Raw genomic sequence first — 23,080 nt, 5'->3', positions numbered from 1 at the left:
TCCTACCTCCAAGTCAGGACTCTTGTTCCAGGGCTGTAAGATGGTTTGAAACCTCAAAGTCTACTCAAATTGGGTTTCCTCACAAGCCTTGGGTGTATAGTTCATTCATTTATTCATTCATTCATACACTCATCCACTCATCCATTCAACAGATGTTTATTGAGTACTAATGTCCTCGGCACCATACAGAAGGCTCTAGATGCACAGCAGTGAACAGACATGCACTCTTTACCCTCTCAGAGCCTTGATTTCCCCATTTGTGTTAACAGAATCAGAATTCTATTTTTCCTCCTTTAGAGAGTTGTGGGAGAAGCGAATGAAATAGTTAAGAGGCTCTATATGCTTTAAAACTTCAAGGAAGCTCAAGAATGCTTCCTTTATTGTTATAACCAACAGGCTGTATAATCAATATGGGGAATATTTAAAAATTGACTATATAAAGAGATAAATATTCAACTAATTTTAAAAGAACATTTGCTTATATTTATCCATAGAAAACATAAAGCATTGGTTAAGCACCTGACTTTGGCATCAGAAAGCTGGGTTCTAATCCTGTTTATGTTATTACAAGTTAAATGACCTTTGCCAAGTCAATGCAGCTCTCTGGGTCTGTTTCCTCATCCGTAAAATGGGACCGAGAGAACGTATCTCATAGATTAGTTGTAATAATTCAATGAGATGATGCACATAAAGTTCTTGGCCTTGTACATGGCACGTTATGAATAGTGGCTCTATTTATTTCTCAGTAGGTTCATGTGGCTCTGAGTGGCATTAGAACAAATCAGAATAGTGATCCTAGGGATAATGTTAGGAGGCAGGTATGATAATAATAGGTCTTCCTAATTGTATAGTATCAACTGCTATTGTATCTACATTGCGTCAACAGAGGACTGGCACTAGCATTAGGGAATAGTAGGTCTCTTGCCAGAAGGTGTAGCCTGTGTCTGGTCACATTCCATACCCTGGATGTCCAGCTAGGACCTGATACAGTTGATGCCCCATGAATATGTATTGAATGAATCAATGAATGGATAAATGAGGCAGGACTTGGGGATGTTAATTTGGGGAATAGAAGAGCCAAGGATGACACAATCAAAAGCCTCAGACATCTCTAGAGCTGTCCCGGGGTAAAGGGCACAGAATAACTCCAAGGGTTCCTGGAGACGAGATCCTGGACCACTTGGTGGAAAGGAAAGGGAAGTGATTTGGGTTCACTCTAGGAGAGCACTGAGAAATGCCCAAAGGTGCAAAGGCCTGCTTCAGACGGCAAGGAGTTCTCTGATTCTGGAAATATGAACAGTCACTTGTCGAGATGTTGTACAGGTGGTTCAAGCAGGAGTTTGGGTGGTAAAGGGGATGATTTAGTGACCTTTAAGGGAACCTCTAGCCCTGACTATGCCTGATTCCATAAATGATGAAGGGTAAGGGCTTGGGGCTGCTGTGAAGGACGTGGACTGCAGGATGCATTGGTCTTTGACAACTTTCTGAGAAGAGGTACCGTTGTTTCTGAGGTTTGGTGAGTGAGCGGGGAGAGCTTGTAGGTCCTCAAATCACCAAAATGACCAAAGGTAGGCTTTCTTCTCCAGGGCACCTTCAGCATCAGCACCACTCAGTCTACCAGAGTCTGGTTTATGCTGCAGCAACATTTAAGACTGAACAAAATGAAAATGCTCATATCCTCCTCCTTCTCCTTCTCCTTCTCCTCCTTCCCTCCTCCCCCTCCCCCGTCTTCTCTTCTTCCTCCTCCTCCCTCTTCTTTGTCTTTTTCTTCCTCTCCTCCTCCCACTTTCTTTTTTTTTAAGTTGATATGCGCCAATTTCATTGACAATGTGTGAAAAAGAGAGCAGTGAACACGTCTCTCTATTTCAGAGAACAACGTCAGAAAAGATAAAGTTTAACAGCACAGAAGAAGGATAAAAACAAATGGTCTCAATTTTGAGGACAGGGAACAGACATTTATTATTAATATCAATGAAAAGTGTAGCTAACATTTATCACGTGCTATGCAAATGAGTGTTTGCATTCTCTCACTAAATCCTTAAAATGGCACTATGCAGTTAAGTACTGTTGTTATCCGTTTACAGTAGAGGAAACTATCAGGGAGGTGAAGGGATTTTGCCCAAGGCTACACAGCTAACAAGAGGCAGAACTGGGATTCTGACATATCAGACTCCACAGTACACGTGCTTAATGCTTCTTATGTTGCCATGACCGTGAGCCAAGTCCTGGTACGTTCATTATCTCATAAGTTCCCCCTACAACCGGCAGAGATAGACAATATCATCCCCATTTTACAGATGAGAAGACTAATACTAGGAGAGGTGCCCTGACTTTCCCAAGTCACATAGCCAGTGAATGGCAGAGCCAGCGTTTGAATGCACATTTGTTGGTCTGTAAGACCCTGACCTTTCTATGTCTGCACAATCCACTTACATATGAGCAAAGGAGGCAGGCTGGAGGGTCAGGAGCCAGAGGGAAACACAGGTGCGTCTTGAACCCTCAAGAACGCTTTGCTGTTCCACATGCACCACATAAGTCTGTGTATTAATAAAGCTTAGGCATACTCTTGTCAACCTTGCCTTACATCTGGATAGCCTTAAATAGTTTGCAATGAAATATGCATACGTTTATCTCCTTTTTCTCTCAGAAGAGAACTGTGAAGTATACAGGGTAAGATGTTTTAATCCCTGGAGTACTCGTGGGAAAACTGAAGCTTAGAGAGTTGAGTGAAGTCATCCAAGGTCACACAGCTAGTAAAAATGGTAAGCAGACCCATGTAGTCAGAGGGCTTTTAGGTAATGGTTCCCAGCAGGAAAATGAATACAGGCAGAGCGCAGACGCAGATGCCACCATGGATGCTCTTCCCACTGTTCCACACAGTCCTGCAAGGGTAATTCTGGCCCTACAGATTCACTGGCGTGACCAACACATAGGAGACACCTGAGCTAATCTTGACCTTGTAAATTCCTCTGAAGGGTTACTCTTGATGCACCTGCCTCTACACTAGGAGACAGGAATTTCCAGAACTCAGTATAGTTTGGGATAAGCCTCCAGCCAGGGGTCATTTATTTCTGGCCTCCTTGAAAGATCAATCCTTGAGCCAAGGTGGGCCGGGAGGGATAAGATGCTGAGGAACAGTCCCTCAGGTGCCCACTCAGTGACATCCCAGCTTTCCTCTGAAGGCCTGGTGCTGCCGAGTCCTCCAGGGTCATTTTCGTGGTCCTCCCCCTGACTGAACCAAGTGCAGGGACCATGGGTATACTTAACCCAAATCTGTCTGTTTTAATCACTCTCCTCTGGACAGATAAAAGCTTTGCATAGGATTGCTCTCTCAAGCATTCCTCTGTGGCTTTGATACCAGCCATTAAATCACGGAAGGGAAAACAAAACAAAATACAACAAAAAAGGCACCAGCTTCAATCTTTAGCTTTTAAATTTTTTAACCTCCTGAAGGAAACCAGATTGTTGACCTAAATTCCCCCTTTCATCCCTGCATTCTCTCACCTCTGCTTGTATTCCCCTGGCAGATGTCCCATAGCTAGTGGACATCCTTAATTTGGAGAGCCTGAAATGGCCTTCCCTCTGTCTTCCCCCTCCTCTATGACCTTATGTCTCCCACAGCGAGAACCAACATGGGATGTCTGAAGGACCCAGGATCTCAGAGTCACAGGAAGTCTGAGATGGAAGGCACCTCTATGGCCATCTGGTATACCCATCCTATCTCATAGGTCAGAGAAGTGAGGGAGCCAAGAGAGGGGGGCTGCTTTTCCAGTGACCCACAGCAGAGTAGTGGCTGAGCTTGGACACAAGAACCTTGACCGTGGGCTAAGAATTATTCCCATTGAAGGAAAGCATCCTGGAAGAGAGCTCTGGCTTTAGAGTCTGTCTGGCTATGATTCTACCACTCTCTAGCTGGAATCTTTGAGGGGAAATCACTTAGCTCCTCTATACCTCAGTTTCCTTCTCTGTCAAAGGAATATCAGGAAAGCCCACTTCAATGGGTCATTATGAGCACTGAATGGGATGTTGGTGCTTAGCAGAGAGACTGCTGCATAGAGGCTTTCAGCAAATGTTCATTATTACTATCATTATTAATTTGAAAATGCTGCTTTGTCACAGGCAGAAATGACTGGGTAGAATTTTCTCCTCTCCCACATCCACTCTCTCAATGAGAGAAAACAAATAATAATACAAACTTGGCATCAATTTTTCACCCTTTGCTAATTGTCCTTCCTAGACAGCGATGAAAGAAAGTCAAATGTTAGCAGAGCTAATTTTATGTTGAGTTAAACCATCCCAGGAAAACATCCTAGGGAAAAAAACCACAGGATAGAGGCATAGCTGAGGGCGCCCTCATCTCTGGGGGAGCTGAACTTGAAATCAGGACTCTTGAATTCCAGTCTTTCCTACTGCTTAGTGCTGTGTGACCTTGGGCAGGTGAACTCACCTCTTTGAGTCTCAGTTTCTTCATCTGTAAATAGCACCTGTTACACAAAGCTGCTGTAAGGGTTATATGAGACACCTTGGCTCAGAAGCAGCTGCCTACCTGCTCCATACACGGCAGGGACTTCAGAAATTAACATTCAAGCTGAAACACAGAAGAACCCCTCCCCTGGGAGGAACGTTTCCTGTGCGTGCTGACCACACCACCAGTCTTTGTATCTGCCTAAAACACCTTGCTCTGCTCGCAATAGGAGTTGAGCAAATTAAGGCAATGTATCGTAAGCAGAGAGGGATTCTGAACTGTGCACAAGGCAGTGAAAAATGGGATAGATTTCAGAGAAATTTCAGTTGTAGAGCTTAGAAAACTTGCTGAACGATCGCGTTATAGTTTGCTAGAGTTACCATAACAAAGTACCCAGACTGGGTGTCTTGAACAACAGAAATGTATTTTCTCACAATTCTAGAGGCTAGGCATCCGAGATTGAAGTGTCTTCAAGGTTGGTTTCTCCTGAGGCCTCTCTCCTTGGCTTGTAGATGGCTGTCTTTTCACATCATCTTCCCTCTGTGTGTGTCTGTGTCCTAATCTCCTCTTCTTGTAAGGACACCAGTCCTATTGGATTAGGGCCCACCCTAAGGACCTCATTTTAGCTTGATTACCTCTGTAAAGACCCTATCTCCAAATACACTGCCATTCGGAGGTACTAGGGGTTAGGACTTCAACACATGAATTTTGAGGGGACACAATTCAGCTCATAACAAATGGAAGGGAAGTGAGAGGCAGCCAAGAGTGTGACAACAACCTTGAAAAAACACTTTTCAGTATAGACACTGGAAGTTGGAACAAACCTGGGTCGGAAACCAACAGGCAAGGAGGCTGGTGATGGAAGTCCAGACGCTGAAGGGCAAGCTGAGGAAGGCATTTCCGAACTCCAGGTAGACAACCAGGCCTGGGCAAATCTTGGATCCCAATGAAGTTGGGCAAGCCAAGTAGAAGAGAGTAAGCACTAGTAATAAAGAGCCATTGATCCTTAGTCAATTTTTTAGACGCGGCTGAAGAATGACATGGAAAGCTGCCTCCTGGCTTGCAGTTCAATTCAACTTGCTTGTGTTGGCGCTGTGGGACTTATAGAAATATTTTTGGAGGGTGCCTTCAAACAGCCCACAATAAAGTGTTTGGCACTTGGTGGTTAATGCAGTGACGTGATGAAGAACCCGGGCCTGGGAATAATATAGGCCTGGATTCCAAGCTGTGTTGCCTTGGACAAGCCATTATCCCTTTGAGCCTCAGTTTTCTCTGAAGAATGGGCAATGCTGATAGTTTTGTTGTGAAGATTCAGTGAGAAAATTAATGTAGAGCACATGGTGCGTAGTAAGTTCTAAAGAAAAGGTGACATGCTCTTATAAAGAACACAGCAATAGGGAAGCGTCCCTTCCTCCCTTCCTTCCTCTATTTTTTACTCACAATGACAACTCTATGGAGCACCTACAAGATATCAGGTTCTGTGTTGGATGCTGGACATTTGGAAATGAACCAAACAGACACATACGCAGGAAACACAGATATTGGATGAATAATTACAGGAGTGATGAGTTTTCAGACGGGGAGGAGTATGATGAATATATGGGAGGGGTATTTGTCTGTACCTGGGGTGGAACAGAAGGATCACACAAAGCTGCCCTGGGGTAGTGCCATTAAAGTGATCCTTAGAGGGTGACCTCTAAACCTAGAAGATTCTCCCAGTACTGCCCTGGCCAAGGTTTTGGGAGACTCCTTACAAGCTTTCTGCTTTTGGACTTGCCTCCTTCATACATGTTCTTCGTCTCTGGGGTGAGGTTCAGTGGGTAGATGAGATGAAAAAGAAGCAGTGAAAAAAATAAACATCAAGCTTCTAGGGATAGGGCTGGGGGAGATATGAAGCCCTTTGCAGAGCAAGCCTAGCTGCAGGAAGACCGGGACACATTAGAAAGACCATCTGACCAGGGTTTGAGTGACCGGTGATTATTACCACGAGGCCCTTTCCTGGTCTGCGCCTCAACCTCTCCATCTGTGCGGTGTGCTCCAGACACCTCATCAGCCTGTGAATGGGCTCTCCCACACGTTCGCTGTCTGTTTCCATGTGCCTGTAGCCTTGAGGCAGGCTTAAGCTAATTAGATGTAGATTGCGTGCAGGATTGCCTGTAGCCTTCCATCTTCCCACATGGGGACGTGTCCCCCCGGGTCAACCTCGAGTACCACACAGATGGTGCCGACTTCAGACTCTAACTGTTTCTTTCACTATGTCTCTATCTTCCTGGAGAATCTTCTTGTGGAGGAACAGGGTGGAGGTGAGGAGGGGTACGCCCAGGTCCTCCAGAGAGCACTGCTCCATGTCCTGTATGGAGATACACAGAGAAGAGGGACCTAAGCATGCAAGAATTGGGAATGACATGAGGCATCCGATTCAAATCAACACGTATTTTTGAGCACCTCCTACTTACAAGGGACCATTCTAAGAGTGAACAAAAGAGCTCTTAAATTGTAGTGGGGGATCATTTAATCCAAACCCCTCCTTTTTCATAGAAGGGAAATGAGGCCTGGCAGCATAAGGGGTGGTGTGACTTGTCTCAATGAAGGTCATCTGGCAGGCTAAGCCCAGATCTCTGGTTCCAGATCCTTGGTTCTGGGCTGGTGATACAGCAGTGCCTCCCTTCCAGCCCCCTGTAATGTGACTACTGTTGATTAAGTTATTTTCATGCAGAAATAAATCCCCATCACCACCATCCCTCCTCCCCCATCCCTATTGAAGTTCAGTGATTTCCTTTCGCCACTTACGCTCTAGGTAAATATTTCCCTCTGAACTTCTGAAGCCACTGCTTCAAGGTTCTCATTTCCCTTAATGTGTTTCATCTTGGTTCCACCAAAAACCCTCTTTGACCTTCCTCTCTGCCTCCTGGGGCCAAGCCACCTCTTAGTCCTCGGCTCTGTGTTGCAGAGTCTGGCCTTCCTCACTGCTTCCCTCTTCTCTCTCAATTGCAGAGAGAGGTGGCTTGAGCCTGGGTCCCAAGCCCCAGGAAGGTTCTGAACTGAGGGCACCCTACAGATGTATAAACATTTTACCTTGCTAACCCAGCCAGCCGCCTTCCAAAGGCAACAGGAAAACCAGAGACTGAGAGCCCCTGGCAAAATAAAAACCTGCAGAGAGAGAGAGAAAGAGAGAGAGGGAAAAAGGATCCTGTTTCGATGTTAATTTTCTCATTAGAAGAATTTTCTGTTTAAGTGGGAGGGAGTTAGCCAGAGGAGGAAGAGAAGGTGAGCTGAGAGGTGGGGTGGGAGACACAAGAGTGGGGGCTCCAGGAACCTTTGCTTCTGCTGATTCCCTTAGCAACAGATAGATCTGGGGCCACTCACTCCAAATCTGGAGTTAGAGCTTTGGCTTTGGTGGGGTCAGTGGGGAGGTAACTCTTAACACGCAGCCTCCTAATAGCCGCTAAGCCAATGGGGACTTATGATTTCTAAGTAGGGTTTGCCTGTAGGTTTGAGGAGGACTTGTGCTTTCTCGAGCCTTCATCCTACCAGCTCTTGATACATTGGTCAGGATGCTTTCAGGGTACCTTCTCTGTCTGGCCTGTCTGTATTTTGTTTCTAGTCAGTTCTTACTCTTCATCCTTGACATCACTCCCAGACTCTCCAGCATCTTAAAAATGAACTCTCATTTGGACAGCCACTGTATGCCAAGGAGAGTATATCTGTCTGCTGTGTTTTATACTTAAAGAGAGATACAGATGGAATTTAGATCCACAGAGGTGTTGTGATTTGCCTCAGATGTACAGCTAGTAATTGCTGTCATCAGAATTACCCTGAGTCCAAAGACCCTGATCTTTCTACCCTACCAAGAACACACTCTGTCTTCTGATTCTCTCTGTCCTTTAGCCATGGAGATGTAAATCAGTGCCTTTGATTCTGCTATCTTTTTCTCTTCTCTCAGTCTATTTAGAATCACTCCTGTGCTTACTCATGAGACACTTACCTAGTGTAAGGTGCTCGGCAGGGTACAGATGGCCCAGGCAGAGTCATCACTCTCTAGAAGCTTCCAGTCTAGGAGGGACTCCAAAACCAGAGAGCAAATGTCCAGTTTCGTAAAAGTAAAATGAGCTCAGAGGAGAGAAGAGTCATTCCTCACAGAGCTATCAGGGAGAGCTTCTTAAAAGAGGTAGTTTCTGTTTTAGCCATTGGGAAACCTAGAATCAGAGGAAAACAAACTTGGAATGAGCATGTGAAGAGGAACCTCAGTCAATCCCCTCCTTTACCAGGCAGAGAACCAAGACCCAGAGGAGGTACTTGGTGCTTCAGCAAGGTTGCCCAGCCTGTGAGAGCAGGTTGACTTTGTGAGGAGACTCTGGCCATTACGACTGTTGGACAGCGAGCCAGAGGAGAGATTTAGGTGCACTTAGATGTTCGGCCAAAACTGCCATCCATGTCAGCTGCTAACAGAGAGATTTACACAAATTCTAAGGCCCCAGTCCCCACAAAGGAGTAAAGACTGTATGAGCCTACCCTATTGATTTTTCTGGAAGCTCTCCATGCTCATTTGATGAACGCTAATGGCAGATGCATGCTCAAAGTTATGGTGACCGCAACAATTCTCCAGCTGAAAGTAGGGACTGTCCTAAATGAGCATCTTCTATTCATTCTTGTATCCCTCTTTCTCCTCCCACCTGGCATCATACATCATCCAACACTTAAAATACTCTCTTAATTAGAAAGTCCTCTTCCCCATCCAACAGCTTTGTCTGTGCCAAGGACACTGGGTATATTCCAGAAAGGCTGGGGAACGGGGGTTGGTGAGTTTTAAGATAATTAGATCCAGAGAGAATCTGCTAAGCGACTTCCTGGGGTTCCCAGAGTAAGTCTAGAGGTGTCTGGCTTAGATCTTTCCCAAACACCCAACTAAAACTTGTGACACCAGATGGTATGATCCAGATCCCTGGTGGCATTGATGAGGGAGAGGGAGGTACTGAAGAGCTAGTGCGTAGGACAGTGAATCCCAGAGTCTCGTGGATCTAGGATCCACTTACCAACCAGTTGACCTTGAACCCATCCATCTCTTTATCTCCTTTAATTTCCATTTCCTCCTCTGTTGGGGGGTGTTACATAGATTAAATGAATTCATGCGCACACAGACCTTAGCACAGTGCCTGACCTACCATATAGACTTGGAAGACTTTACTTAATGGAGGAGTCCCCAACATCTTTTTATGTTAGGAGGATGCTTTTATTTCTTTATTTTTTTAATACTAGCCTTAGTGCTAGAGAAAAGCATGCTGAATTGGGTCTTAGGAGATTTGTCAATGACTCTGTGTAACCTGACAAATGCCTTCCGTCCACTGGGTCTCAACTCCCTTGCCTGTCAAGTGAAGGAGCTGGAAGTGGCAATCTTTAAAACAGAGAGATTTACACAAATTCTAAGGCCCAGAGATTCCAGCTCAGAGATTCAGCATGTCTGCCTTTCTTTGGGGATGAATGCCAGTGCTTGCCAGGACCCCGGTTGGAGATAGAAGCACTAGCTTTGCAGTCCTTGACCCTCACTTCTCCAGGCCAACTTTCCCAACAATTCACCACCAGTGATCATTTGATGACTGCTAATGGCTGATATACACTCAAAGTTATGGTGACCGAATAGGGGCTGTCCTTCTAAATGAGCATCTTCCATTGGTTATTATCTCCCTCTGATTCTCTTCTCACTTCTTATATCATCCAACACTTAAAATACTCTCTTAATTAGAAAATCTTCTTCCTCATCCAACAGCTTTGCAAAATCAGAGGTTTTCAGATTTTCATTATTATTATTGCTGTTATTGTCATTGTTTTCTTTAACTCAAGGACACATTCTTCAAAGAAAAGTCTTTCTTCTATGTTCCATATTCAAAACCAATAAGTCAAACCCCCCAAAGCCAATTCACCTGTCCTGTCAGTTCCTCTAGCCCTCACCTTGCCCCTGGGTGGTCCCAGAGGCACCAGAACCCCACAGAGCACAGTTTGCAAACTAGCGGTCTAGGACATCCTGATATAAATTTTATCAGCGAGAAATAACTTACCCCCCCTTCTTGCATCCTTTGTTTATTCATCTTTCTCTTTTGGGACCACATAGGGCTATATGACAAATGTTCTTATACCTCACGTGACCGAGGATGGGTCGTGGGCATTCACACCATCAGTGACCAAGGCAACAGAGACCCGCGCTACTTCTTCTCCTTGAAGACAGACCGGGCCCGGCAAGTGACCACCATCAATGCCCACCGCAGCTACCTCCCAGGCCAGTGGGTACACCTAGCTGCTACCTACGATGGGCGGCTGATGAAGCTCTATGTGAACGGTGCCCAGGTGGCAACCTCTGGGGAGCAGGTCGGCAGCATATTCAGCCCATTGACCCAGAAGTGTAAAGTGCTCATGTTGGGAGGCAGTGCTCTGAATCACAACTACCGGGGCTATATTGAGCGCCTCAGTCTGTGGAAGGTGGCCAGGACTCAGCGGGAGGTACTGTTGGACATGGAAACCCTTGGCCTCCACGCTCCTCTACCTCAGCTCCTCCTCCAGGAGAACTGGGACAATGTAAAGCGTGCTTGGTCCCCCATGAAGGACGGCAACAGCCCCCAAGTGGAATTCAGTGGTACCCATGGCTTTCTGCTAGACACAAGTCTGGAGCCTCCTCTGTGCGGGCAGACATTGTGTGACAACACAGAGGTCATCGCCAGCTACAACCAGCTCCCGCGTTTCCGCCAGCCCAAAGTGGTGCGCTACCGTGTGGTCAACCTCCACGACGACGGCCGTGAGAACCCCACGGTGAGCCGCCAGCAGATCGACTTCCAGCACCGGCAGCTGGCTGAGGCCTTCAAGCACTACAACATCTCCTGGGAGCTGGAGGTGCTGGAGGTGAGCAACTCCTCCCTGCGCCACCGCCTCATCCTGGCCAACTGTGACATCAGCAAGATCGGGGACGAGAACTGTGACCCCGAATGCAACCACACGCTGACCGGCCACGATGGTGGGGACTGCCGCCACCTGCGCCACCCTGCCTTCGTGAAGAAGCAGCAGAACGGGGTGTGCGACATGGACTGCAACTATGAACGGTTCAACTTCGATGGCGGAGAGTGCTGTGACCCCGAAATCACCGATGTCACCAAGACGTGCTTCGATCCCGACTCTCCATACAGGTAAGACCTGCTGGGCAGACGATGCCCAGCTGAGAGCTGAACGTGTTCCCTATTTTATAGCCAAGGCACCTGAGGCCCATAGGAGTTATGGGAATTTTCCAGTTCACACGGCAGCCTTGTGAGGAGGCCAGTCTATTACTCAAGTAACCATCAGGACTATATGCAAGTATAGTCCAGCACAAAAATATTTATTGAGTGCCTACTGTAGGCTAAGAAGGAAAACTCAGACTCCTGTCTTCTCAAAGAGCTCAGAGTCTCAATTGGGTGACCTGAGCTGAGTGCAAAGAGGTGTCCTAATATATGTGGTAGAGTAGGGTAGCACTGTCCTATCCAATGTGGTGGTCCCTAGCCACATGTGACTATGTAAATTTAAATTAGTTAAGGTGAAATAAAATTTAAAATCCAGTTCCTAAGTCACACTAGCGACATTTCAAGTACTCAGTGGCTACATGGGGCTAGTGGCTACCATATTGGAGAGAGCAGTGTGGAACACTTCCATCGCAGCAGAATGTTCTATTGGACAGTACTGGTGACGCAGGGATAAGCTGGGGTCAGACAGCCTGGGTTCAGATCTAAGTAATACTGCTTTTTCACTTTATGGCCTCTTAGAAGCTATTTCCTCATCTGTAAAATGGCAATAATAAGGGTACCTACTTTGTCGAGCTGCTCTGAGGATTGAGAGAGGGCATAGAAAGCACAGTCTCTCTTAGAGTGGCTAGCAGCTAGCTGACTCTCAATAAGTGTCTTTGTCATTACTTGTATAACGAGCATGTGCTGTGTTTAGGGAGTGTCATAGGAGATCCAAGAGAAAAAAGTGATTTGCAGCTTGACTGTCTTAGAGAAGGCTTAGGTACAATGTGGACATCAGAAATTGGGTTGGGGGCCAGCCCGGTGGCACAAGCGGTTAAGTGCGCGTGCTCTGCTTTGGCGGCCCGGGGTTCACAGGTTTGGATCCCAGCTGAGCACCGACGCGCCACTTGTCAAGCCATGCTGTGATGGTGTCCCATATAAAGTAGAGGAAGATGGGCATGGATGTTAGCCCAGGGCCAATATTCCTCAGCAAAAAAAAGTGGAGGATTGGCATCAGATGTTAGCTCAGGGCTGATCTTCCTCAAAAAAAAAGAAAAAAAATTGGGTTAGGGGAGAAAGGAGGACACACAAGGCAGAAGAACTTCTTCATATACTGCTGAGAAGAGGGCAGAAAGAGGGGTCTTCTGTCTAATCCTCCCTTAGCCTCTGCCTTGCACTATCAACTCTAACCAGCAACACCAAAGAAAAACCCAAAGGTGAGCCCATGGGTGATCTATATTGAATGTGGGACCTAGAAGTTCCAACCCAGAGAAACAGTCAACCTCCACTTTCCTGATCTCCCAGATTCGCGCTGAACTTTTCCATTCTGTCCAACACCCGGGACCGTGGACTTGCTGATAGCTCCAGAACATTTGCCGACCTCAGCAGGTTTTCTGCTGACTCTTCTCTTTATGTCTCTCAAAAGACCAAGGGCCTCCCATGCACAGACAAAATACCTATGTGCAAAGGAATGATGATGCTGGCTGGAGAATGTCATGGCTGGCAGCAAGCCAGAAAGCACGTCAGCCCAGCCTCCTGGCACCAGGCGGGCCCCTGGACTCTCACCTTGGCTCACAGGCATGAGCAGCCCATGTGGGAAGAAGCCTTGGTGTGTGGCCAGTTCCTTCCAGGTCACAGTGCACTTTAATCTATGCTCTCATTTGGGCTTTGACAGAATTTGGCAAGGAAGACAAGACAGGGATCAGCATATGCATTTGACCGATGGGGAAATAGAGGACCTTGGAGAGTGAAATGACTCAGCTAAGGTCACTGGTCAGAAAAGTCATTCAGCTAAGTCACAAATGCAAGGCTTCTGAGATTAATGCAGTGTGTGCTCTACTGAACTAGATTCGCAGGAGTTACCTGTGTGCCCAGGTAGAGTGGCCAGGGGCCAAGGTCAAGGGCCACAAACAGCTGAAAGTCATTCACCCATTTGTTCATTATTCATTCATTCATTCATGCAGCAAATGTTTATGCAGCACCTACCAAGTGCTGCATAAGAAAGGTGGGTCCCCTTAGCCCTATTTTGCTGCAGGAAATGCTGGATTCAGAATGATGATGGGATTTACCTAAAATCACTCAGCTAATAAATGGAAAGCTTGGATTCGAATCCAGGTCTATTGACTCCAAAGCTCCCACTGAAGGGAGGTATTTTTAAGTCCAAGGAACAATAAGAGGCAGAGTTAAAGGACCCCGGCGACAGGCAGAGTGGCTTTACTAAAGCCTTGGGAGAAAACTGCTGAGTATGATTGGGTCAGGACCAAGGGCAGCTGGCCTCTGCTGGTGCTGGTGCTGAGGGGCCGCGGGGCCCCAGGTCCCAGATACCTCACAATTAGCAGACAGAGCTGGCAGGCTCCAACAGCCCCCTCTTCTCTAAGTCATGGGACAGCATGCCCAGAATGTCTGTGAGCGGCCATGTGCCAGCACTGTGACCACTCACGCCAGGGCCTGTTTGTTTGCTGTCTGGGAAAGTCGTGTGCCCTGGGTGAGCCTGACAGGGCCGGGGGTGACAGCTTTCTGGCTGAGTCAGCTCTCCTGTGTGCAGAGAGAAACCTGTGGAAGTTTGCAGAGAAATATTTGCTTTGTGACTTTAAAAAAAGGGAGGTAGGAAGAAATGAGTAAAGCAAAGATGGAAGGAAGACAGGCACCTGTAATAGAAGCAGTGAAAGTTAGATTGACATTATCTGGGTGATTTTTAATAAAGAGCTGAACTTAATTCTCACTCAGGCTGTGCTCTCTCTCTCTTTTTCTTTCTCTTTTTCTTTCTTAATGGGTAAAGACAATAAAAACAATATTTAAATTATTACTTCTCAATGTATGGTAAAGGGCCAGTTTTGTTTTTTTCCTGTAAGTTGCAATCCCTTTGTAATATACAGCAAAAATGAATTGATATAAAATGAAATATCACAGAATGGTAAAGCAGTGTCAGAGTTCTCTAAAAGTTTCTGAATGCTTACTCTCCATTTCTGTACTCGTTGTGCCGTTGACTAGTAAGAAACAGTTCATGCCCCGCCCACTTTGAGTAGCACTGTTTAAAATTCATCACTCTGACAATTTATGGAGCAGTTCCCTGTAGTAAAATAAGATCGACCAGTAATGCAGCTGGGAACACTGGCAAATTCCATCAGAGAAGCACCAATTCTTCTAACATGTTTAAGCTCATTCTTTATCTAATAGTCCTTGAACCCGTTAGTCCATGTTCTCAGGAATTCATGTGTTACAGGAGAGCACCCAGTCCTAGCAGATGGCTGCAGAAGACATCAAAATAGTGCCAAGTGTCAGACCTCGAAATGTCTTCAGAGATTATTGGGTCCAACCTCCTTATCCCTCATAGTGAGAAACTGAGGCCAAAGCTCACACAGTCCATTAGTGGTCAATCTGTGGTTAAGGGTGCTCTAAATTTCTGACTCCTGGTCGTCTAATATGGCACAGCTTCCCAGCACTGTCCTGACGTCCTTGCCGGCCACAGATACCTGCTTCTTTTTTTGTTGTTGTTTTTTCTGTGAGGAAGATCAGCCCTGTGTTAACGTCTGCCAATCCTCCTCTTTTTTTTTTTTTTTTTTTTTTGCTGAGGAAGACTGACCGTGGGCTAACATCTGTGCCCATCTTCCTCCACTTTATATGGGACGCCGCCACAGCATGGCTTGCCAAGCAATGCGTCGGTGCACGCCAGGGATCCGACCCAGCAAACCCCGGGCGCCGCAGCGGAGCGCGCGCACTTAACCGCTTGTGCCACCAGGCCGGCCCCACGGATACCTGCTTCTTCACATTCTGTCCTTGCTCTCCTCTTCTTCCCAACTATCCCCAAGAGCTTGAGATTATGAAGTGCTGAGTGAGTGAGTTTGGAAGAGAATCGGATAATGGCCTTGGGTTTCCATGGACCACTGCAGAACTATTAGAGCTACACTGGTGGTGAGTTTTCCTTATTAAGAGACCATGATAAGGAAGCCAACTGATGGTGCGTTGTGCACAAAGAAGGGGACTGGGACAGTGAGGGGCCAGGAGCCCTACCAGATAACCATTTGAAGATATTTGGCCTGGATGATAAAATTCTCACAAAGCCCTGACCACAGGGCCATGACATGTGCACTTCAAGTCTCTGAAGGCCTGTCCTATGGAAAAAGGCGAAGAATTATTCTATATGGTTTCTAAGCTATGGCTGGGACCAGAGTGTTGCAGTTACAGGAGGCAGCTTTGAGTTGAGTAACAGATAATGCCATCCCCAAGCAGGATGGTCCTTCCAGGGGGCTGCTTCTCTGCATGTGAGTGAGCTCCCCATCACCTGAGGCATGCATGGTGAGGCGATAGCCAGGATTACGGCAATGGTGGAGAAGGTGGCCTTGATGGTCTTAGGGTTGAGCACTGCACAGCCTAGCTTTTTGCAAATATCTTATTCCAAGGCATTTTGGGGAACCAAATGGTGACTATTCCTATTTTCTTTACCAGGCACTTATCGGGTATGTCTACCCCTGCTGGTCTCTGCTACTCAATGAGGATGTTGCAATGAGTGGGACACGTTCCTCACCATTGAGGGGCTTCCACTTTAGTGGGGAAGTCATATTCAAACATAAGAAACTCTGATCCATAGTTTCAGAGACACACAGTGGGTAGGGGGCCCAAAAAGAAGAGATTTCTTGTGACTAGGGAAAACAAGGCAAGGCTGCTGGAGGAGGCATGATTCGAGGAGGCATCCAGGAGTGGGATGAGAGGTGCAGCCTGCATCCGCCAGGGTCCTGGCAGGAAACAGATGACATGTTCAAACAGAATAATTAACGAGAGTTGAAGGAGGGGCTATTTTGGAGGAGAGGCTATTTACAACAATGTAGCCAGGGTTTAGGAACACCAACAAGGCCAAGGTTAACAACAGTGAGGAGCTATTTCCCTCTTTGGCCTGTAGGGGCAGGAGGAGGGAGTGGTTATGGAACCCAAAGAGAGTGGCTGTGTGGAGAGGGCTCCCTGGCAGCAGCTATGACTCTCAGTAGAGAGAAGTAGCCAACCTACAGCTCCCTGGCCCGAAGGGAGCCGGGGGAATAAATTCTACATTAACATTTGCTTCTGCCTTCCAATCTCCTGCCAGTGATTCCCATTGGGACACGAAACTGGAAGTCACAAGGCAAAGGAACCTGTTGATGGAACCCAAAGAGGCCAGCCTCCCAAGGGCACAGAGCAGGGTGGGAAGAGGTTGGGAATGGACATGGGTGAGCAAACAGAACATGTCCAGGGCACAGAGAAAGCCAGCCCATTCAGAGGGTACAGCATAAGCAAGAGGGAGGGGGAGGAATGGGGTGAGGAAGGGCTTGGACAAAAAGGAGTCACTCAGTATGGTGGGATCCAGACCATAAGCAGAGAAGGGTTCAGTTTGTCTCGTGGAAAGCTCTAATATCAGGCTAAATTCTTCCTCCCTCCCTCGCTCCCTCCCTCTCTTCTACCTTTCTTCCTTTCTTCCTTCTTTGCTAACTTTCTGCCTCCTTCCTTCCCTCCCTCCCTTCCTTCCTTCCTTTTCTTCTTCTTTTCTTCTCTCAATAAATATTTATTGAACGCTTCCTCTGTGCCAGCCCATTCCTGCCCTTTTGGAGCTCACTATGTAGTGGATAAGACAGACAAGTAAACGCACCGTTGCAATCACTGGTGTGAAAGAAACACCCCATATCGGCTAAGAGGAACAGTCTGTGTGAGCAGTCAAAGTCTTTCTATCAGACTTACCAGGTAGAAAAAGACATTCCGGTGAACTTTGGCCATTCTCTACAGTGGTGGAGACGAGCCAAGTAGGCAGAACTTCATCTACAGCCATTAGAGATATCTACAAACAAGTTAGAATGCACTACGCATACCTTTTTATAAATAAAATGGAAAACCTAGATATTAATAGAAATCCCCAATATCAGGAAATCCAGGGGCAGTAAACACTTTGGGCTGTACGCACCCCACTGCACAAGGATATTGTAACAAACCCACCGAGTTCCTCTTGGGACCCCTCCTAACCGCAAACTCTGGCACTATCAGGTGAACTTCACCTTTGTCCATGAATATCTATTCATATGGAATAGGGCAGACAGGAAAAAGAGACTTCTATGTTGGCTCATAGGGAACCATTTTCTTTGTCTTCTGTTTATTATTATTGTTATTATTAATGTAACAAGAGCATTCACCTAGGGCCATATTGGGTTTTTTTGGACCTAAAGTTGACATTGCAGGAAGTTTTTGGAAAGGGCTGTGATAAGCCTTGAGGCAGCCTCCTTGACCACTCTACTGGCAGCTGTAGTCCTCCTCAGTCTCTTCCCCTGCCCTTATCAGAGGCCGTTAAATGGTTTGCCTTCACTCTTTGGGGTCTCTCACTTCTTTTCTTGGATGATCTCAGGGAATGTATACTTCCTTCCCCCAAGTTCTCTCCAAATCTGGAAAAGTTGCATGGAATCAGGGACTCTCCGAGCCAAAAGGAGCAGTGGAGTGGTGCAGGCCCTCTTGCTGTAGATGAAGAGTCTGAGCCGAGAGGGGCAAGCACTGACCCAGGCCCTCGCAGTGAGAGTGGGGCTGAGCTGAGAGCAAAACCCAGGGTCTCATCTCCTAGTCCCAAGGCATTTTAACTCCTGCTACATTGCCTTGGTATCTTAGAAGCTGGCAATTTAAAACTTGGAAAAATTCTGTTTAGTATAGTCATGTTCTTACCCATCACCCATATTTTGTTAAGACACTTTAGTATCCAAGGCACTGTGATAAATGCCCTAGGAATCTAAGATGTAATCTCCATCCCGAAGGTGTTTGTATGCTGTGGTTTAATGACATTTTGTTACAGTCATTCAGGAGATGGCAAGAAGGCAGATGATTAATTTCCAAATGAACCACACAGACGATAAGACTTACATGAGCTCTGAGAAAAGGCAGGATCACTGGTTTGGAGAAATTAGGAAAGGTGTTCTGGTGAAGAGGGTTTACAAACAGGCTTCCAGCATTGGTAGGCTTTGTAATGATAGAAAAGAGCTGAGTGAGAGCAAAGACATTGAGGTAGGAGGGTGCAGGGAGGGTGCAAGAAAGAAAGGAGTCTGCCTGGGACTTTATGCAAGTAGATGATGCCATGATTCATTCTTCAGGTTGTAAAGCTCAAAGAATCAGACTGATATAGAATGAAAGAAGAAATCAGGGGAAATAGATTCTATTCCTGGATCAGTAGTTTCCTAGCTATGCAATCTTGGACAAGTCTCTTAGTCTCCCTGAGCCTCCATTTCCACATCAATCGAAAGGAATAATATAATAATAATATCTGACTGCCTGGATCACACCATTGCCTTGAAGGTCACATAAAATAATATCCCAGAAAGAGTTCTGGGAAGAGTTAACAAGCATGCAGATGAAAGAGGGAATTGTTATTTTTTCAGTAACTTTGTTCATGCTTTTCCAGTAATCATGTAAGAGAAATTGCTTGGAATTTTATAATCAGAATATCAGACTTTATTTAACGTGACTAATATTCATTAAAGCAATAACAGGAGTCAGGCCTCCGGTAGTGGGAAAATGATGGGTGTTGGAGACTGACCAGGGTTTAAATCTTGGTTCCACTTTTCATTAGCTGTCTGACCTTGGCCCATTTCTCAATAAGAGTTGTTGGTTTCTCATCTGTAAAAATTGGGTGAGAACAGTTTATCCTGTGGCATGTCATGAAAATGAAATAGAGTCATTTTTGTGAAACACCTGGTACAATGTGTGGCACATAGTCGCTGCTGGGAAAATTTCCCTCCCTTCTCAAGGGCACAAGTGGACTCCTCCCTGTCAGCACTGTTTTATGGAGACTGCCTTCCTACAGGCTTAGAAGAAGGCCTAGATGAAACAGCAGTACACATATGAGGGCATTTACCCAGATTACCTTCATTCTTAAAATGCTAACTTTTTTTTTTAAGAATGGCCATAGAATTGGTATTTTTAAATAAAGATCACATCACTTCTATCAAACTCACTGAGTTTGCACACTAGTTTATTTTGAAAGCGACCCAAGTGTCTAACTGTGTTAGAGGACACATTTCCACATGGAACAATCCCAGGCAGGGTTGGGATTGGTCATAACGGCTGATATGCTAATTAGGTTGAAGTTCTTAGATTTTCTGCCCATCTCTAGCCCACATGCCTGCTTGAGTATAGATACACAAACACACATATCCAGGCCCCCTTGCCCATATGGTCCATTGTCTCTGATTTGGTCTGTGTTTTCCTCATGCTTTTCTTCTGAACAAAGTCCACCTTTGCTCATAGGTCCCATCTGTGACCCTTGCGCACATGTGACTTTGGTCTTTGAGAGCAGAACAGAGGGGTGAATGGAGAGCAAAACAAGAACTGTTCATGGTCTCTAAAGATGAGGTTGATAAGGAGCTCAAACAGTGACCTATGAGATCAACAGCGGAGGATCAGTACAGTCTAGCAAATAAATAAGAATACAAGTTTTGGAGACAGTTAGAGCATATTTGAATCAAGCCACTTAACATTTTTGTGACCTTGAACAGTCTCTTCCTTTATCAAAGACTTAGTCGCCTCCTCTGTAAAATCGGGGATGAAAGTAACACAGTCTACTGCATTGGGTGGTTTAAAGGATTCAGTGAAATAATACATGGTCAACCCTTTAGGACAGCACCTGACACTTGGTGAACACTCAAAATAACAGTGGTGCTTGTTTGGGGATTTTTCCATCTCTGGGAAATCTTCTAACATCTTATGCGCATGTCCCCTAATTCCCAGCCTCCTCACTAGAACCTCCGGGCTGGTGTGGAAGCTGGAGACGACCTAATCACTCTTTACTACCAGGGAACTTTTTATTTTGGCTCCCGCAGGTTCCATTTTTAAAAGATTTTCTTTACTCCAAAATCCCTCCACATGCTAAATGCTAATGTGTTCATTTTCCCAAGAGATGAGCAGCACGCCACGCTAAGTATATGCATTTACAACAAAAAGCACAGGCATGTCGGGGATCCCAGGATGGGGCTCACTGAGTAGTTCACATTCGCACATCCTAGGGAAGGAGCTGGAAGCCAGGAGGGCATCCCTAACGCGCTCAGGACCTCACTGAGCAGTGTAAGAGGTGGATCAAGCCGCCTCCTGGCCAGGGACCTTTGCTACCGCGCACTCCATCTCTCAGAGTTTACAGGTGAAAGTTGGAACCCTTTCTCAGGGACACACCAGGGAGCCTCCTCAACATGATGGGATCTGAGGTCCTCCCTCTCTCTCCTCTTTCCCAGATGTGTATTTCCATCTCCAGTTCCCTGGGTGGATGGGAGTGCTTGGTGCCCTTTTGAGGGCCTCAGCGGGAGGCAGTTGGGTTTTTTCCACCCTGGGTTTGGCATAGTCAGCATTCTCATTTTCCTTTCTCCCTCCACTGGTGACACTGACCACTCATGACAGCCTCAGCACCCGGTCAGACACCCTTCCAGGTTAAGAAACAAAGCAGTGGGGCTGTGAGGAAGGGTTGAACAGACAGACACCAGTACGTTTTGTTTTTGTGACATACATTTCCCCAAATTGATGATAGCTCAGCTTGTACCTTCAAACTCACAGCTGGCCGATTTTCCATCTCCTGTGAGGGAACCTCCACACCTCCACTCTCGGTTTCTGGAAACACAGACCTAGTGTGTGAACAGCAGTGCATTTTGCTCACGCGTTTGTTTGCATAAATCAAACAGGCTCCCATTTCCCTGGGGTGTTTTTTGGAGGGGTGTTTTCTGTCTTTCTCCTTCCCTCTCTGCTTCTTTCTTTCTCTTTTCCATGTTCTAGGTTGTTTTGGTGGTCTGGTGGTGAAGGGTGGAGGGTGAGGTGATTACCGTCTCCATGTCAAGCTTCTGGGGTTTCTCATTCCAGCCTGTTTTGAGTTCCGACAGCCACACGCAGCTCTTAGCCTTGAGTTCGACTTCTCTCTACCGAACTATTTTTATGGCCACAGGGGGCAATAGTGACTATAACTCCACAAAAGCATGGAGTATCTCAGAATCTTACAGAGAGTGGAAGAGAGACATGACGAAGAGCTCTTTCCCATTAAGATTCATGGTAGAAAAACCCACTTTGCCTGTGGCTTGCATGAGGAAGGAAATGACTAGATATTTCCAGTAACTTCTTAGCCAGCATGGAGTAAGTCACTTCTCTTCTCTCACTTCAAATTCTTCACCTGTAAAATGGGAGGATTTAGGTAGAATTGGGTAGAAGAGTTCTGAGATCTGTTCCTGTTCAGGTATTTTCAAATCAGACATTGTAATCCTGGTTCCAGGCTTGTGGGGGCTGGGACTAGTCTACAAATGTGGGAGGAGGGGGACTTAATATTGAAAAGGTAAAGATAAGTCCATGCATTGACATTGGGGACATCCAGGGAAATAAGAGACAGGCCCTGCCTTCGAAGTATTTACCAGCCCTTATATCTTAATTTAGTACAATGTGTTCAGATTAGCAGTGAAGGAACAATTATACTCTATGACAAGTTGAAAAAGATTCCTACTCCCATTATTCAAGTCCCAGCAATAGCCTAATGATGGAACCCCACCTTGGGAAGTCTGCATGTCTGCTATTTTATTTTCCCTCAGACCATGAATGTGGCATCCTCTTTCCAAAAATCAATTTGAATTTAATTCTACTTTCGACAGCCTGACATACAATGTCATGCTTTCCAGCGATATTTCTCCATACTTGAACTCTTTGATTGTCACATGACCCTTTGAAAGCTATCTCTGTTTTTAACCCCAGAGACCCAAATTTGGGGAAGTTACTAGACTTGTTCAAGGTCATCCAGAAAGATCTACATCTGCTGTAACCACTGTATAGTTCTAACTTTAGAAAATTCTGTTATTTGCCTAAGGTTAGGTGATTTGTATGGGGCCATGGTCCAGACCAAAATCCAGAAGTTACCATATTGACACATATTGGTGATGATGATGTAATTCTTGCTCTATCCTAACCAAACATAATATTTTTAAGCCAATTTTCACATCAGTTATATGGTTTACATGGCTAAAAATTAGAGCCAAACTACATAGTCTACTGAAATACCGCCTGCACCTAGAACATTGTGGCTGCTACAGCTTATGAAATAGAGGTGGTTTGTCTTTATTTAGTTGTGCTTCAACTGTAAGACAAACCACAGGGCTGTCAGTGAGCTGTGTGTGTTCTGCTCAATGTGGTCAGTTGTATTATTTATCAATTGTGATTTTGATCCTCCAAGAAGAAAGTGAGGTGGTAGGAAGAGATAGCTGTGGGCCCTGGAGCTGCATGCTTCTGTTGTGAAAGCAACAGTTTGACCTGAGATAGTCACATTACTGTTCAGGTGTTTTTGAGCACACCATCACACTTCCATTGTTGCTCCCCCTTACTTACCAAGTTATTTTTCATGCTTAATGGCTTCACTGAAAAGAAGTAA

At 45.9% G+C, this 23,080-nt stretch overlaps 1 protein-coding gene across 1 annotated transcript in view; it reads left to right on the top strand.

Moving 5' to 3' along the window:
• The window catches only part of PAPPA (pappalysin 1), a 240,959-nt gene that overhangs the window by 21,019 nt on the left and 196,860 nt on the right, over positions 1 to 23,080 (top strand). The window contains exon 2 of the mRNA XM_087419210.1: positions 10,572 to 11,634. Within this exon, the coding sequence (XP_087275336.1) occupies positions 10,572 to 11,634 (1,063 nt within the window). The remainder of the gene's footprint in view (positions 1 to 10,571; positions 11,635 to 23,080) is intronic.

This window comes from Ceratotherium simum, chromosome 29 (genome assembly GCF_057802395.1).
Source record: "Ceratotherium simum simum isolate JZ-2026a chromosome 29, ASM5780239v1, whole genome shotgun sequence".
In the NCBI taxonomy this organism is placed as follows: domain Eukaryota; kingdom Metazoa; phylum Chordata; class Mammalia; order Perissodactyla; family Rhinocerotidae; genus Ceratotherium; species Ceratotherium simum.
This window is presented reverse-complemented; position numbering and strand designations above follow the sequence as displayed.